This window comes from Monodon monoceros, unplaced genomic scaffold, assembly GCF_005190385.1.
Source record: "Monodon monoceros isolate NGI ecotype Baffin Bay Population unplaced genomic scaffold, NGI_Narwhal_1 Super_Scaffold_12, whole genome shotgun sequence".
NCBI lineage: Eukaryota > Metazoa > Chordata > Mammalia > Artiodactyla > Monodontidae > Monodon > Monodon monoceros.
In genome coordinates this window covers 66726563-66743886 of record NW_021703768.1, presented here as the reverse complement: position 1 = coordinate 66743886, position 17324 = coordinate 66726563, and the positions used below count along the sequence as shown (strand labels likewise).

At 40.0% G+C, this 17324-nt stretch overlaps 1 protein-coding gene across 2 annotated transcripts in view; it reads right to left on the bottom strand.

The window, feature by feature from the left end:
• The window catches only part of VCAN (versican), a 113140-nt gene that overhangs the window by 35310 nt on the left and 60506 nt on the right, over nucleotides 1-17324 (bottom strand). For both annotated transcript variants that reach the window (XM_029217545.1, XM_029217544.1), the window contains one exon: nucleotides 2132-7360. In XM_029217545.1, the coding sequence (XP_029073378.1) occupies nucleotides 2132-7360 (5229 nt within the window). The remainder of the gene's footprint in view (nucleotides 1-2131; nucleotides 7361-17324) is intronic.

The window sequence follows — 17324 nt, the reverse complement described above, 5'->3', positions numbered from 1 at the left end:
ATATCTACATGCTGCTCTTAGTGCAAAATCCAAATGACATTTAAGTGAAAGGGCTTGGTAAAGTGCTACGTGCCACACAAATGTGAAGTACAGCATTATTCCCACCACAGACACGAGACACCATGCGAGAGTATGGGACGAGGACTTGACAAGGAAGGGGGCTGTGAAGTTAAAGTAGTTTAGATCAGAATAGTTTTGTTTTTGTGCATTTTATTCTCCCCTAAACACTCTGTAGTCATCTCTGAAAGCTGAAATTGCAACAGATAGACCAGGCAATCCAACAGGAGCTACTGTTTACTGAATTAGCCTAAAGTGACAGTGTGTTTTGCAATGAAGACGCAAGCTCTGATTCTAGGTAAACATTGTGGACTGGATAACTGGTATACATTTCTCATTCATTTGTCAAATCTAACTCTCTCTCTATATATAGTTATTACCAGTGATTTCTATATCATATTTTATCTAACCTGAAGTATATTTCAACTAAAGTACAAAAGAATAAATATTGGCCAGATTACTAGGTTATAATTTACAGATTAAATAAAGAGTGACAACAAAAAGATCCATCAGCCACCTTTGATCAATTTTATTCACGAAATACTTCAAGTCATTTATGAAAGTTACACTTTATGACTATTTCACTCTATCTGAAGCACAACAAACTGAAGCATTAGTAGCACAAAAGATAAGTTTGAAACGATCAGAAGAATAATTCTAAGTACAGCCATGCTGTAAAACATATTCATTAAAATATTTTCATATATTTGATATCATATAAATATGATATCAAAATATCATATTTTTGGGGCTTCCCTGGTGGCGCAGTGGTTGAGAGTCCGCCTGCCGATGCAGGGGACGCGGGTTCGTGCCCCGGTCTGGGAAGATCCCACATGCCATGGAGCGGCTGGGCCTGTGAGCCATGGCCGCTGAGCCTGCGCGTCCGGAGCCTGTGCTCCACAGCGGGAAAGGCCACAACAGTGAGAGGCCCGCGTACCGCAAAAAAAAAAAAAAAAAATCATATTTTCAACCAACACACCTAGAAGTACTAATTTTTTTTTTTTTCTAGGTAGCAACTAGGTGGTGATAGCTACTTGTGGATTCCACTGACATTGTTATTTCCATTGTTCTTGGAAAACACCATTAAAGTGAACTTTTCAACATTATCAAGCTAGATTAAAAGGAAAATAAATTCTACACAGTAAACATGCCAAGATTTCTGACTTACATATCATTAAATATCAATTATTCATTTTTATACCACCAAAGACCAGTAGAAAAAACCACCTACTTTGGAGTGGGGCTGATTTGGGTTCAAATCCCACTTTTGCCATGATGTGTGTGGCTACAACCCCGGGCAAATTACAGAACTTCTCTGAACCTCCACGTCCTACCCTTTTAAATGGGGATAATAACGTGCGCATTGTAGCCTTTTTGTGAAGCTTAAATGATATAGTCTATATGAACCAGCATCAAATTTGTGCTTCCTGTCCATTCAGTAAAAAAAACAGAAATCTCCTCTCAACAGGCAGAGCTTGAATATATACTGGATGAATACTCCCTATGGCTAGGCACTGTGTTAGAAGCATTATGTAGACAATCTGGAGCACGGGAATTACACAAAAGTATGAACTGATAACCAATATTGCATGAACTATGTGAAGTGTTTATTAAAGTTATTTACTAGTCTCATTTTTAAAGACCTGACAGATTTTGATATTGCCATAATTGCACCCATTCATGAGAGACTTTTAAAAAATAAGATGCTTTTCCTGTTTTTAAAACTAAGATGTATAACTACGGGATATAAGACAAAGCAATACTTTAGTTGTGGGTAAAACCAAATTGAATTTTCATACCATTAACAATTTCAATTTTTCCATGTTGCAATTGTATGTTGTTTCTTACACCCAGAAAAATACAAAGCATATCTTTAAAGCTCCCAAATAGTCTATACTTACTTTCTTTGCATCTCATTATGGAATCAATACTATGGCCTGTCCTGCTGTTACATGAACAATACAAAAACCTTCACTGATTTTAACATCACAACAAAAATTATATACACATCTCTGTTAGGACCAAGGGACTGTTTCCAAGCTTGGAAACAGATTTATCAGTGTTGCGCCCTTACCTGGTAAATAGATTGCTGTGCCTTCCACTGACTCTTCATTAATGCCAATCAGGAAACTGGTTTCATTAGAAGTTTCCAGAAGGGAAAATGATGGTGTTGCAAGCTCAGTATTTAACTCTGCGGTGCTTAGTGTCGCCTGATTATTAGAATCAAGAATCCTCGCCGATACTTGCTGTTCTGGTGCTGCTACTGTGGAATCCTCCCCTCTGATCAAAGCTGCTTGTGTTTCAGGGTTTATTTCCAGAGGAGAAGGGATGGTGGGCCTCTCAGAAGTCTGTGGGCTGGCCTGAGGCACCACACCTGCCTCGACCCCATAAATCACAGAAGCAGAAGTAGAATGTGGCCACAGTGTAGCACCTTCTAACACCATTTCACTTGCAGCTGTGACAACAGTCCCAGCCTCAGGTGTTTCAATACTAGGAAATACCTTGACTGTGTCTCCAGAAAGTTGAACACTGGTTTTGTTTTGAGAGTCTTGGGAAATCTCAGTTTCTTCTTGAGCAATGAATTCTGTGGCAGAAGCCTCCATTTGTTCTAATAATTTAGGTTTACTTTCATCTTCTGAAGGCTCTGTGTCAGGAGATATGGATGGAGGCTCAGTTATGTGAAAGTCCTCTTCACTTGAGGGTTTGAAAGTCACTTCAATATTTGCAAGTTTTCCTGGGGGTACTGGGGATGTGCTGGCGTCTGTACTTGGCAGAGCTCTTGGCTGGGGGTCCTCTGCGTGCTTAGAGGCTCCTCTGCCTAAGTGGACACTGAGTGGAGGAGATGATGGTGTCCGAGAGAACAGCTTTGCAACAGCTAAAACTGCTGATGTATCCGTGGATGCTGGGGGATTGGATCCTTCCATCACATCAGGTGCCCCTGTTAAACTCTGAGCCGTAAGGTAGGCAGTACCAATACTTACGTAGCGGGTAGGATCTATCAGTGCCTCCTCAGCACCGGAAGAGGATTCTGGTTGAAGAGAGGGACCCACATGTTTCTTTTCTTCATCCTCATTCTGTGTCCTTTCCAAATGGCTCAATGTTGATATTATTTCACTTTGGTCCGCAATAGCTTGACCGTCAGACAAGGTGCTTGATTCAAAGATGTCATCCAGGGTTTTTGCTTCAATTTTTGGTTCTTCAATCTCTGGATTAACTGTGGCAGACTTACTAGGAATGGGCAGGGATGTTGCTGTGGGAAGCAAAACATCTAATTCTGTTTCTGGGCTAGGGATGGGTATCCCAGGTGTGAAGATAAAGCCCATGTGATCTAACTGACTTCTGTTTTCAGGAGGCATTGATTCGTTATGTGTTGCCTGAGTGTAATTAGCCAGAAGAGTATCACCAGAGGCCTCAAAGTTTTCCTCAGTTGAAGAGAGGTTAACAGCTGCCTCAGACTTCTCTAGAACTTGAGTGCTGTCTTCATTACTGCCAGGTGGCCCTGAGGGTACCTCTGCATCTAAGTCCGTTTGCATTCCAAGGATGTCTTCATATATAGGTTTAGTGTGATCAATATCTATGATAGTATTTTTATCTGATGTCAGCTCAGGTAGAATTTCAAGGATGGTGCTCTCTGTAATTGTCAATATTAAATCCTTGTCCTCTTTGTCCAGATCTATAATAATATTTTCAGTGGCTTTTCTTCTGTCAGGTTTTAACGTGGAATCCTCGAATCCCCCAAAATGGTCTTGGAAACTGTCTGCAGCACCTTCTGTGGACATTTCATATGACATTGTACTTGACAGTGTGCTAGTTGGACGAGGGGAGCTTTCATTCTGCTCTGAATGAAGAGGCAGCCCCATTGAAACTGTTGGGAATCCATCAACAGTAACAGCTTCAGCACTTGGAACCTCAGGATGTTTTTCCAGGGATCTATCAGAAACAAATGTGGTGCTGCCTTGCCTAGTTGCCTGAGTAGTTCCAGAAGTGTGGACTAAATCAACCACATCCAATTCCCCAGATCCTTCTCCAGAATGTTCATCAAACCAGTCAGATGGTTTTGGTGTTGATGTAACAAATCCTTTGGCCATTTCAGGACCATAAGTTCTAGCCAGAAAATCAGTGGAAGAGGTTGCTGTTTCTTTAGTTTCTGCTGTTGAAGTATTCTCGTTAGAGACTTGATCAGTCGTAGGCTGTGGTCTCCTAGTCTGGATTTCTTCTGCCCAACTGTGTGTCTGATTTTGAGGATGTTCCATGTCTGTAGAGAAAGTGAGAGTTGCTGTGAAGGGTCCTTCTGTTGTGGTGTCACTTAAAATTTCTAGTAAGGTTGTGCTGGATGCTGTCTCACTGGCTTCGAACATGCTGTCTATTTTGGAAATGAGTGGTCTGATTTCATTTGCCACATTTCCCGTTCCCTCATAGTCTCCAGTTGTGTCATTTAAGATGCTGGTTTCTAAGCTTTGCACTTGAGAAGTCTGGGGATATAATGTGCTAATGACCTGTTCTATTTCAGTAAAATTCACTGATACTGTAGTAGGCAGAACTTCTTCTCCTGATCCCAGCCCAGAGAATAAAAGATCCGTATCTGACTCTTCAATTATTGGTCTCATAACTTTGGGAAAGGGTTTTATACTTTCTTTCTCTTTGATTGTTGAACCTGTAATTACACTTTCAGCTGGTATTGATTCAGTCACTGAGGCAGTAGCTAAGAAAATATGGGATTTTTCAGTAACTTCAGGGAGAGTAGTATACGACTCTAAGCCCTCTGAATCTAGGTTTGGAGTAGACAAGTCAACTGAGGAAATGCCTTCCCCCTCTATTTTCTTATTGTTACTGTAAGTTTTCTTTGTTGTTAGTGTAGAATAATCTGTGGTTTGGAGTCCAGTTTCAGGAAATGTTTGTGAATCGAAAGTTGTTTGTTCTGGTGCAACAGAACTTTGAGGGGGTTCAGAAGACTTTTGTTCTTGAATCTTTTCCTCTGACACTATTTCACTTTCAATTCCTTGCCTTACAGGGTTGACTTCTTTCCTGGGCCATAATTTGTCTGGCTCCATAGTTGGAGCAAAGTCCATTGAAACTGTCCCATTGACCTTCACTTCCTCCTCTTCCTTTGAAGCTTTAGTACTTTCAGCTTCTTCTGTTGGCAAGATGGTGGATCTTTTATCAGTTTCACTGATATCACCTTCTTCACCCAATCTTTGGTCAATAAATGGGGAATCTGTCCCAGAGACTTTTCCCACAGCCCTGGGAAACACTTGGTCAACAGAGCTGCTTACTGAGACCAATTGCTCACCTGAGCCCTCAGCTGAGGCTGTGAACTCTTCCCAAGGGAAGGCTGAAGTGCTGACCAAGGTGCTACTAGGCTCTTCTGAGTCAGCTGTGTGATTACTGTGGTCTGATGTAGGTATTACAGATGGTGACATCTGGGTATCCTTAAATGCTGCATCCCCAGAGCCTTCCGTCATTACCGTTTCTTCTTTTGTTATGGGATGAGATACCGTCGAGTATTCTTTGAAGTCACCACTGAAATCTTCCTCCAAAGGAAAATCTGTAGAAAAGCCTTTTATTTCTGCCCCATGAGTTGGCTCTCCTGAGATCTCTGAAATCATGTTTTCCTTGGATGTTTGGCTTTTAATTTCAGCAAGCTCTCTGTCCATTACAGTACTCAAAACTAGTCCAGTTGGCTCAAAAGGGAATACAATTTCCACATGTGGAGACAAAGTGCCAGCTGCTTCCTTTCTGGCTTGAATTTCAGGCTCTAAATTTAATGAAAATGAAGAAACAGTGGTGGTTTCTGGGTCAGCAGCAGCTTCTCCAGAGCCCTGCTCCATAAAGACAGAGACGGGGCTACCTGGGACGGTGGGCGGCACTTCCCGAACCCCAGGTTGACTGCTAAGGCTGGGCTCAGCAGTCTGTGCCCCCAGATGGTCTAAAACGTTTGTTTCTGTAAAGACAAGAGTAGAATTTGCTGTTTCCGTTTCAGACTGAGTGGGTGTCATCCAGGACATAAAACTCTTCCCGGTAGCAGATACTGAATCACTAGATGTAGTTTCATTTGAGTTTTCTAATTCAGAGGGTAAAGTTAATTGATCTGATCTCTGCGTGGGCTCATGTACCTCAGCTGTAGAAGCCGTACCTGTAGTTCCCTTCTCCTCGTCTTTCCTTGTCTTTCCTTCAAGAGATGTACTGAAAGCCCACTCAGAAGTGTCTGTCTCCCTTGCAGATTTGGTAGGCACTACTGCAGAAGACTGTTCAGAAACCGAATATACGGTGGTTGCAGGAACATCCAAAAGGCTCTCTGTGATCATTATCTTCCTAGTGTCTAAAGTAACGAGAGAATCTGTAGTATTGTTCTGTGATAAATCAATTACCATGGCAAACATTTTATCTTCTTCTGCTTCCCCAGAGCCTTCTGGAATCGGAATTGAAGGACTTCCTGAGAACTCTACAATTTGTCTAGGGGTTATTTCCACCCAGCTTTCTACTGTGGACAGTGGCTCATCAGGCTGTGGAGTCCCTGTTAAGGTAAATGATACATCCTCTGAAACATGCGCTGATACAGAACTTGCAACTGTACTTGGAGTATATGTGGTAGAAGTACTTTTTTCTGCCTCTTCACCAATTGTTCCTTCTGTAGCCCTTGAAAAGACCATTTTTTGAGATTCTTGGTCAATGGCAGCATCTCCTGAAGACTCTTCAGGAAACAGAGGTACCGATTCAGTACGTTCATGTACCAGATTATCAAGGTCGGGACTTTTCTCTGTGATTGATTCTGGCCCCTCTGTGGCTTCTCCCTCACGGCCTGGGGCTGTGGGGAAAATATCAAGCTCACCACTTGAAAAATGCTCTGGTGTTTCAGGGTAAGTCTCAGGTCTCCATGTAATTTCAAGGGATTCAGTTGTTTCTTTAGACTCATTAGGTTGCATGGCAGTAGGCATTCCAGTTTTGGTGATTACAAACTGATGACTATCACTTTCACTGCTGTCTGAAAAATTTTGAGAAGGTGCAACACTTTCGAACTGGCCACGCCTAGCTTCTGCCGCTTCTGGGTCCTTGGGCACAGTGGTAACTAGATGCTTTCCATTTATGTACTGCACGGATGGGGTGGTCGTGACGTCAGTAGCATTGGCACACTCCTCGTCTTCCCCTTCATCCTCTTCACTGTGGTATAGATCAATTTCAATTAGCTCAGGTAAAATTTCAGCAATTAGATCATGCTCTGGATCTGTTTCTTCACTACAAGGCTCATCTTCTTTAGATTCTGAATCTATTGGATGACCAAATACCCTCAAATCACTCATTCGACCTGAAAAAAACAAAGAGTTTTCACAATACTTAAATAGAAGATTTGGCAGTGTACGACAGAAGAAATCGATAGCTAGGCTGGCTGATCACAGTCTCACACAAAAAGAAGGATTCAAATCTTTTCACATTAACAGCAATCACCCTTCTATACATGGTTCTCAGTCTTCGAATTTGCTGTTTGATATTAGCAATGGGAAAAATAAATCTAATTTAAGATTGTAGCAACAGGTTATGAAAACTCTTCAACATGTTTAACACAGCAATGTCCTTAAAATGGAACAAGGAATCACATACACACATTGTAATCATGAAATATAGGAATTCATCTTTGTGTGACCTGAAAAAAAGTTAAAAGTTAAGACCACTTCACCAGATCATACAGAAAAAGTAACTGATTGCTGTCCTTAATGTAGGAGGATGCTTAGACGCCCTCTATTCAATAAGGAAATGAGAAGCGATTCCTTCTGGCCTCTTGTCATAATTTGTCCTAGGGAAGACTGTTTTTAGAAAAGCAAAAGAGAGATTTCTTTATAGCCCTTTCACAGTGTGATGACAACCCCACCCCAGTGCAACAGTGAGACAAGACTTAGCTGCATAGGCTGCAGGCACATCCCATACACAAGGGCAGGAAGCCCTGGAGGGAGAGGGGGGTCTCCACGCAGGGATGGCTCACTGAAAGCACCAGGAAAGAAGAGCCCTCCACACCTTTACACCTTTATCCTTCATGAGAGGTGACCTGGATTCGGTCAGTTATCATTCTTTTTATTAACCTTTTCTCCAAAGGAAGTTCAGGAGTCACAGCTAAACATTAGAACTAGCATACTTTAAATAACACTTATCCTCAGAACGTTTCCTAGATTGTAGATTGCCACAGGGTACCAACCACTAAGCCCAATTGCCTTTTCTGTCTCCAGATATCCACCAGCAAAGCTCCTTGTCCAAACGCCAGGAGGGAGGTCATTCTGCACCCTCACTTTCATCAGGGAGGAATTCAGTCATCCTAGGAGAGGGTCCTGTCACTGCAGCTGTCCTAGTCTCAGTGTCACGGCAGTGCAAAAAGGTACCTGTGGGTGTGCTAACCCAGGAAGAAGACAAAGAGAAGCACGGGGGATGGCCCCAGGAACACTGTCACAGAGTTAACTTTCAGCCTAGCCCTGATCCATGCCACACACACTTAGGCTGAACCTGAGAACTTAGAGGGGGAATAATTACGACGGAGTCACCCCTGCCCCCCATCGGTAGGGAGATGGCTCCTGTTGTAAGAAGCTGCTCCCGGGATGCCCCTGGTGGGACAGCAGTCAAGACACGGTGCTCCCAAGGCAGGGGCCTGGGCTCCATCCCTGGTCAGGAAACTAGAGCCCACATGCCACAACGAAAGATGGGCCATGCCACCACAACAAAGGCTGGGAGCAGACAAATAAATAAATAAATAAGCTGCACCCTTCTACACATGAAAGGATCAGTATCTAGCATTTACCGATGTCAAAAAAGAAAAATACTCTATTGAGAAGGTAGCAATATTGTTTATATTCTTTATGTTAATATAAATATATAAGAAGTATATGAACTATCAATAAAAACTTTATGGGGCTTCCCTGGTAGTGCAGTGGTTAAGAATCCGCCTGCCAATGCAGGGGACACAGGTTCAATCCCTGGTCCGGGAAGATCCCACATGCTGCGGAGCAACTAAGCCTGGGCACCACAGCTACTGATCCTGAGATCTAGAGCCCGTGTGCCACAACTACTGAGCCCACTTGCCTAGAACCCATGCTCCACAACAAGAGAAGCCACTGCAATAAGAAGCCCGAGCACCGCAAGGAAGAGTAGCCCCCACTCGCCACAACTAGAGAAAGCCCACGCACAGCAATGAAGACGCAACACAGCCAAAAGAAAAGGTAACTAAAAAAAAAACAAAAAACAGAAACTTTACGGAGCTCCTTCTCTTTTTAACCATGGTTTGCTAAAAGAAAACCCCAAAGACCACAAGACTTTTATGTAACTGGAAAATATACACATTTACATTTATCCCTTTCACTCTAATAAAAACAAAAAAGAAAACTTTTTTTTTTTCTGTATCCCATTTTCACTGTATTGTCTCCATAAAACACTATTTGTGTTGGAGTGGGATACTCTTCCCTAAATATATATATATATATATATATATATATATATATATATCCATCCTATTTAACTTTCACACACTACAAATCATTCCTTATATCTCCACCCCATACATTCAGCCTTTCAACTATGTAAACAAAGGAGTATAGGTATTCAAATGAATGAACAATATTTCTACCATAAAGAGAAATGAGGTCAATACATAACTCCAGTATATTATAAAAATATAAAATGAATACAGATGATTTCTGCCACAGATGTAACAACTACTCCTAACTGCCAAACTTAAGGAAATGGCTAAATGCCTTACCTTTTTTTTCCCAAAAAGAGTAAGTTCATTTAATATTAGATCACTGAAGTTGTTACTGTAATCTTATATTGCCTCATGGTGTATATATTTTAAAAGAAAACATCTTCAGATGGTAAACACCTTTTAATATGGCTTGTGTTGAAGGCTACCTTTCACTAAGAAAACAGAATGTGAGAGACTATCTATGCATGTGCATATACAGGTATATGAGAGAATACATCTTTAAATGCTTTCTGTACAAATGAATCTCTTGAAATATCACATTGAGAGTCTTATCTAATCACCAAATTGAGTAGTCTCTCATTGTTAATACTACTTGAACATAGTAGAATTAAGCCACACTCAGTTATACTATTCTGTTCAACTCTGTAGCGTTTAACAGGAACTTCAAAAATACGCTTATCTTAAATTGCTTATAGTGTCGTTTTACATACAACCCTTTTCATTACGTTTCACTAGGTGTAAATGAGAATTCACTATTAAGAATTATCACAGGACTTCCCTGGTGGCGCAGTGGTTGAGAGTCTGCCTGCCGATGCAGGGGACGCGGGTTTGGGCCCTGGTCTGGGAGGATCCCACATGCCGCGGAGCAACTGGGCCCATGAGCCACAACTACTGAGCCTGCGCGTCTGGAGCCTGTGCTCCACAACAAGAGAGGCCGCGATAGTGAGAGGCCCGCGCATCGCGACGAAGAGTGGCCCCCGCTTGCTGCAACTAGAGAAAGCCCTCGCACAGAAACGAAGACCCAACACAGCCAAAAATAAATAAATAAATAAATAAATATTTAAAAAGAATTATCACACATACAGTTGCTAAATTCCCACAGCATCTTATATTTAAATACAGAAAGAATTTCAATAAGAAGCATGGGTCTGTGTCAAAAATATAAAAAATCCCCACCACATTTTGTACCTTTTTACAAATAGTGGAGATTAAACTAACCATTCAGCCAAGCTTCTCCAGCCAAACACAAGGATTAATCAGGAAATAACTGCTTGGTATTCTTTAGTTATAAACTCCTAGGCTAGGAATAGGGTAAAAATACTCAATGTTATTATAGATTTATATGGATTTCTAAATAAATTCCTTACTTTTTTAGAAAACAAAACTGATATAAACATATCCCACGATCTTCTTAGTGCATAATTATAGATAGAGGTTTCATTAAGTATCATGTTGGTGGCTCTAAAAATAAGTGGGGTGGAATAAAGGAGAAAGAGAAAAGACACAGAGGCATGTCAGTGTGTCAAATGTCAGCATGTCAAAGGAACTGACACCCTGATGCTCACTTACATGTTTTACAAAGGAATGAATAATTTAAAATAAAATGTTTTTCTAGCAAAGAAAACAAAGAAGTCATTGTAAATCAACAATTTATATAGTAATTTCATTGACTATCAACTCTTATTGTCTACTTAATTCAATTAATTAATTTCCCTGACATTCACTTTATATTCTCTAGTTTTAGTTCAATGAACAAAGGATAATATTCTTTTAGTCCATTTTCCACTTGGGTAAGGAACTCTGACATTTCTTATTGCTCATAAATCTATGAGGACTTCTTAGTATTTTAGACCATTGTATTAGAAAATTTCACCAGAAGACTCAAATGTTAGATGGAATACATTTTATAACCTAAATAAATATCACAATATTTCAATCACAGCCACACAAACACAGCAGAGAGTGGTCTTTGCACATACTTCACAACACAGCTCGGCATCATACTGGTTTTTGCATGCGAAATTAAACGTACCACCACAAACACGCATGGCACCCAAACATGTTATCTCCGCAGGACCAACTGATTGCACAAAATTTACTGAGTACCTATTATCTATGAGACTATATGGCAGACACATGTTTACCAACTTTACAGAGACCTAAGACCTCCAAGGGTATCTTCTAAATCTCTCTCTTTTCTCTCTGAAACAAATACTCTTGCCAATAGGTTAGAGAAATGACCTTACTATAACTCTTTTCTCCCTATTTTTTTTTTTAAAAAGGACACTTTTTCAGTGTACATATTGAGAATGTACCAATCATTAAATTAAAGTTAGGATTCCTTTTTCCACTTGCCTTACAAGCATCTGATCTGACTTGCCTCAGAATGGTAGAAAACACAGAAATACTTTAAGCTGTTTCATCTTATGCTTCTCATGGTACCTTGAAGCTGGCACTGACCAAAGAACTATCAGCACATCGTAATAAACAGTGATTTTAAAAGTGCTCACTGGATATGTACTGTAAAAATATTTCACTAAATGAGAATTCTTAAATAAAACGAAGATATGAAATGTGAGTTGGAATTAGTTTCCTTTTTCTGAAGGAAGATTCCCAAGGAATCTTCTCACAGTTAAGTTACTAGTATTTATTATTAAAATAAGTTGTGTTCCAAATGGTTTCTTCCGTTTTCTTAGTATTGGTTTGAGGGTGACGAAAATATTCATTGCCCAGGGCTTTGAAGATAATTTTTTCTGCCAACAGATTCTCTACAGATAAATCTACATTTCATTCTCAGCGTGGCTAGTTTGTTTCCATATTTTTTAAATTTCATTAAACCTACCTAGTATAGATAGGTGAATTCTTTCCTATCACTGCCACCTACATCTCACCCATATTCCTATTTGTTTATTTAGTTTCTGAAATTACTTCTTCATCCCCCTTTCTTGTCACCACCATCACCCACCACGCATGCTATGAGAGAGTTGCAAGAGCTATAATTATTGCAAACCAGAAAAGTTTCTTTGTAGGGTGTGGCAGGGGGACACCTGTGCTATTGTGAAAGCAGGTATTTCATTACAAAGTTGTGATCTGCTCTACTTTGTACCAACAGTGCAACCTCAGGGAGTAATTAATATTCCCAGGTCTTAGATGAACAAGTCCTTAAAAAAGATGGCTCTATTTTAGAATTTTATTCTAAGGGTGATATAACTTTTATTTGGATTGCAAGAGTCAAACCACAAAACTCCACAAGGTGTATGTATAATCTTTTCTATGTTTACATGAATGTATTTTAACAGCTTGACTTGAATATACTGGTACCACGGTTAATAGATTTTTTTAAATGGCGTTTCACACAAAGCTTTACTGCTAGCTGACCTCAAATTATTCACCAAGTATTTTTAAGTACTTCACGGCAGAGTTTTGTAGACATAGCACAAGTCTTCCAGTCTTACTGTTAGCAGACACAAAACATAGTTGCTAAGATGCAGAGGCAGCTGGCTAAAGTTCATGTTCTCTATAGGGAATTTAAGAGCTTTTAATTAAATGTAATTATATACAAATCTACTCAGCAGAGAGATATTAGGATCACATTTCTTTATTAAAATAGTTTTCATCTTAATGTGCATCAAAAAATATTTTGGTTCTTTATTAAAAAAATACAATAGACAGCCATACTGAAGTATTTAAGAAACACTTATAGAACTAAAATAGAGAAAGCTGGAAGTTCTCTAAGATGTTTAAGCTTTCTGACACATACCTATGAATCTAATAACCAGACATAAGCAAATGCTTCAATTTCATTCACCTTTTGATATGTTCTTAATTAAAATAAAATGCTAACTGGCACCTTAAAAAGCAAAGAAAACCACCTAATGTGCATTTCAAGTAGATTGTCTCAGACATCCTAAATTCCCCATCATTTTCAAAATTTGAGGCACTAAAAATGGTGCCAACTCAGGATGTTGAAAAAAGAATCGACATTAGTGATCAAGATATAAACATCCTCCCCAAATCTTGTCAGTTGTTTTTGCGTACTTAATTACATTAATAATTGAAAAATCACGTGATATTTATATCAATACCCAATTCCTCCAGAAGTGAGAGATTACGCTAGAGGCTGGGAGATCAAGATTGGATTCTGTCGGGCTTCCCTGGTGGTGCAGTGGTTGAGAGTCTGCCTGCCGATGCAGGGGACACGGGTTCGTGCCCCGGTACGGGAAGACCCCACATGCCGCAGAGCGGCTGGGCCCGTGAGCCATGGCCGCTGAGCCTGCGCGTCCGGAGCCTGTGCTCCGCAGCGGGAGAGGCCACAACAGTGAGAGGCCCGCGTACCGCAAAAAAAAAAAAAGATTGGATGCTGTGACCTGCATCTCCCTATTAGCTCTGCTAGCTGAGGTTCATTTGGTGCACCACCCAAGCATGCTATCTTACACTGACTGCTCCCTCTTGCTGAGCGAGGAGCTCCATATTTTTCATTTCATGAATTTTACACCCAGAAAGGGTAATAAACAATATAAGTGTTTCTGATGGCCTCACTTTTGAGGCAGACATGATATGGGGATGATAAATGGGAATCAACTCTTTTCCCAAATTCAGATAATCCTCTAATAATGCTGTTCTTTCAAGTGGAAAGAATGTGTTTAGATACAGTCATCTGGTCTAAGTGCGCTTAAGGAGTTATCACTGAGTGTGGGCTTTTCTTGCTTATAGAAGAGGCCCAAGGGACTTCCTAACTTCCAATTTTTAAAGTAAGAGTTTTCATAGATAAATAGATGCTAGAGAGATAGATAATAGACAAATAATTACCAGATGTCCTAACACCAGAAAAGTACTTTGGTCAAAATCACGGATTTAAAATTTAAGTAAAAAAGCTTTGACTAAAGTAAAACAAACGCCTCTCATAAATACATACATTCATACATATATACATATATATGTGTGTGTGTGTGTGTGTGTGTGTATATATATATATATATATATACTTCCTTTTAAGCCCCATAGTATAGCTACTAAACTAAACTTAACAAACACCATTTTATTTTAATTACACCACCCCTTCTTCACAAGTCATCTCTGTCACCTGACCTCTTCAATAGGGTGTTCAAACAGCTCCATCACTGTACCCACATTTATCCTCTGCCTTTTTTCTCTGTTCTCATTCTCTGCATCTCTAAGCTGGATGCAGAGAATCCATGCCCCCATCTCAAGGTCCTCCTCATTCCCAACTCACGCTTCTGTTCAACAAGAACACTCCTGCCCCCAACTTGGAATCTTCATAAACCCTCCTTTGAACTTCATCCCTGCATTTATGAATGATCCAGCAGAAGCCCCTAGATATCTCTTCACTAAAACTCATCAGCCCAAATTGGCTGTATCTTTAATTTGTATGCCATAGGACTTATGTCATATTATTCTTATTTATAACTTCTCAGTTGTTATTATATACTTGTTTCACCTTCCTTACTAACTTCTATATTCCATAATTAAAGTGAAGGGATCCTTTAACATGTAATGCTCTCCTTACACTAGCCACTTAGCCCTTCTTTGGGGAATTTAGTTGGATGAATGTCTACACATTTATTTATCACCAAGAATGGAAAAGTTGGGGCTTCCCTGGTGGTGCAGTGGTTAAGAATCCGCCTGCCAATGCAGGGGACACAGGTTCGAGCCCTGGTCCGGGAAGATCCCACATGCTGTGGAGCAACTAACTAAGCCTGTGCGCCACAACTACTGAGCCTGCGCTCTAGAGCCCATGAGCCACAACTACTGAAGCCCTCGTGTCACAACTACTGAAGCCTGCACACCACAACTACTGAAGCCCATGAGCCACAACTGCTGAAGCCTGCATGCCTAGAGCCCGTGCTCTGCAATGAGAAGCCTGTGCACCACAAGAACGAGTAGCCCCTGCTCGCCGCAACCAGAGAAAGCCCGTGTGCAGCAACGAAGACCCAACACAGCCAAAAATAAATAAATTAATTATAAAAAAAGAATGGAAAAGTTTACATTTACTACTTTGATACTTCCTTTGAAAGACTTGCCTTTTTTTTTGGACTGAAAAATTGTTGTTTTTTGGCTGCAATAATAACTCACATTCTGAGATACAACTAAAAGGGCATACAGATAACTCAAATACTAAAGACTTTTATGGTTATAAAAATCAGATAATGTAAATATGCAGGCACAGTCTCAATATTCTTTTTATCATTCTTTTTCTTTCCAAATCTAGAAGCTGTATAGGCTTATCACACTGTTTTTCTCGAATGTAAATATATAATGAACAAATTCACTTTGGCAGTATAGCCAAAAGGGTCCTTAAGCTATAAGCATATTTATTTCCTTTTACTTTCCATGTTGATAGAGAGAAGATTATGGGTACAGCAAAGTGAGGTATGCAGTTCCGGGTAATTCCAGATGTATTCTCCACTCTTCCCTATCACTTTTGATTCAATTACAATTATTCTGAGACTTAAAAAAACATATATTTCAATGATAGTTAATTCTACTTTCTTCCTTACTTACAGATGCCAAGGTTCATCTAACATTTGTGAGAAAAGCTACACTTCCCAAAACATGATCAAAGACCACAGTTTCACTCAGGGGAGACTAAATTAAGCATATTTTTTTTCCTCCTTAAAAATGGTAAAATACAATTTAAACTTCAGAGGCTTAAAGCAGCCCTTTCCCCAGGAATGTCTATATTTCAGCCTCTGTCTGAGGTCAGAAATCCTTTACTTTACCAGTAGAGTTCAACATTCTCTAGGCATCAAAATCACATGCATTTAACAATACAGATACCTAATATTAAAAAAAATTAAATAAAGCAAATTTAAGAAAAGAAACAAAAAAAAAAAGTACAAAGGCCTAAGCCTTATCACTAGAAATTCAGATTCAAATTATCTGGTGGAGGATGGGGTAGTGGATATTTTTATCTGGAGGCTCCCTGGTGATTCTGATATACAGCCAAGGTTGAGAAGCGGTGTGAGCAATACTTATGCCCTGGGAGATTTCTTGGTGCTCCTCAAACCCCTGTACAGAATGGCATCATTGTTGGTCAGCTGGCTGATGCCTGGTTGGTGCTACTCTGGGTCCTCCTGAGTAAAATGGATGGCTGCTCAGTGAGGGGATAAATGCCCAGAGTTTCCTGTGAGGTCAATTCTGAGACTTTGCCTGCTAAAAGGTGCCGCTTATATTAACTTACTTCATATTACCTCTATTTTTCCTTCTATTAAAGCAACCAACTAGCCTTTATTGCATACTCTTGTTGCTTACTAATTATTTCAAGTTGCCTTCCCAACTGAGCTATGGATGACATTATTTTCTTTCCCCCAGCCACAGAGTAGCTTGATTGAATGACTTTATTTCAACAAGCCTTTAAAATATTTCCTGGAGGTGAGTGTGAAGAGATGGGCAGAGAATGTTTTATCTGCGGAGAGTAAAATGGTTCCCTTACAGAGCAGAGCAAGATAAGATCACAACATAATAAAAAATGATAATTTTAGTATATTCCATTGTACTCTACAAAAGCATACATTAGTATATTTTCTTTTCCCTTTCTCAACTTAGAAAAACCAAAACCTACTATGCGCAGCATACGGCCAAAGAAACTAACTCACCCTGTGAGACGCCAGGAATACTGTGGTATTAAAATAAAAAGGTAAAGTCACTAGAAGCCAGTCAAGGTAGTGTGTGCTGATTATATACTGGGTGCAAGCAAGTCCGGGTATAGTACTGTGACACAATATGTCAAATTTTCATAGACATGGATGCTGAAATACAGTTAAACTTTTCCTCTCACTCCACAGATCTT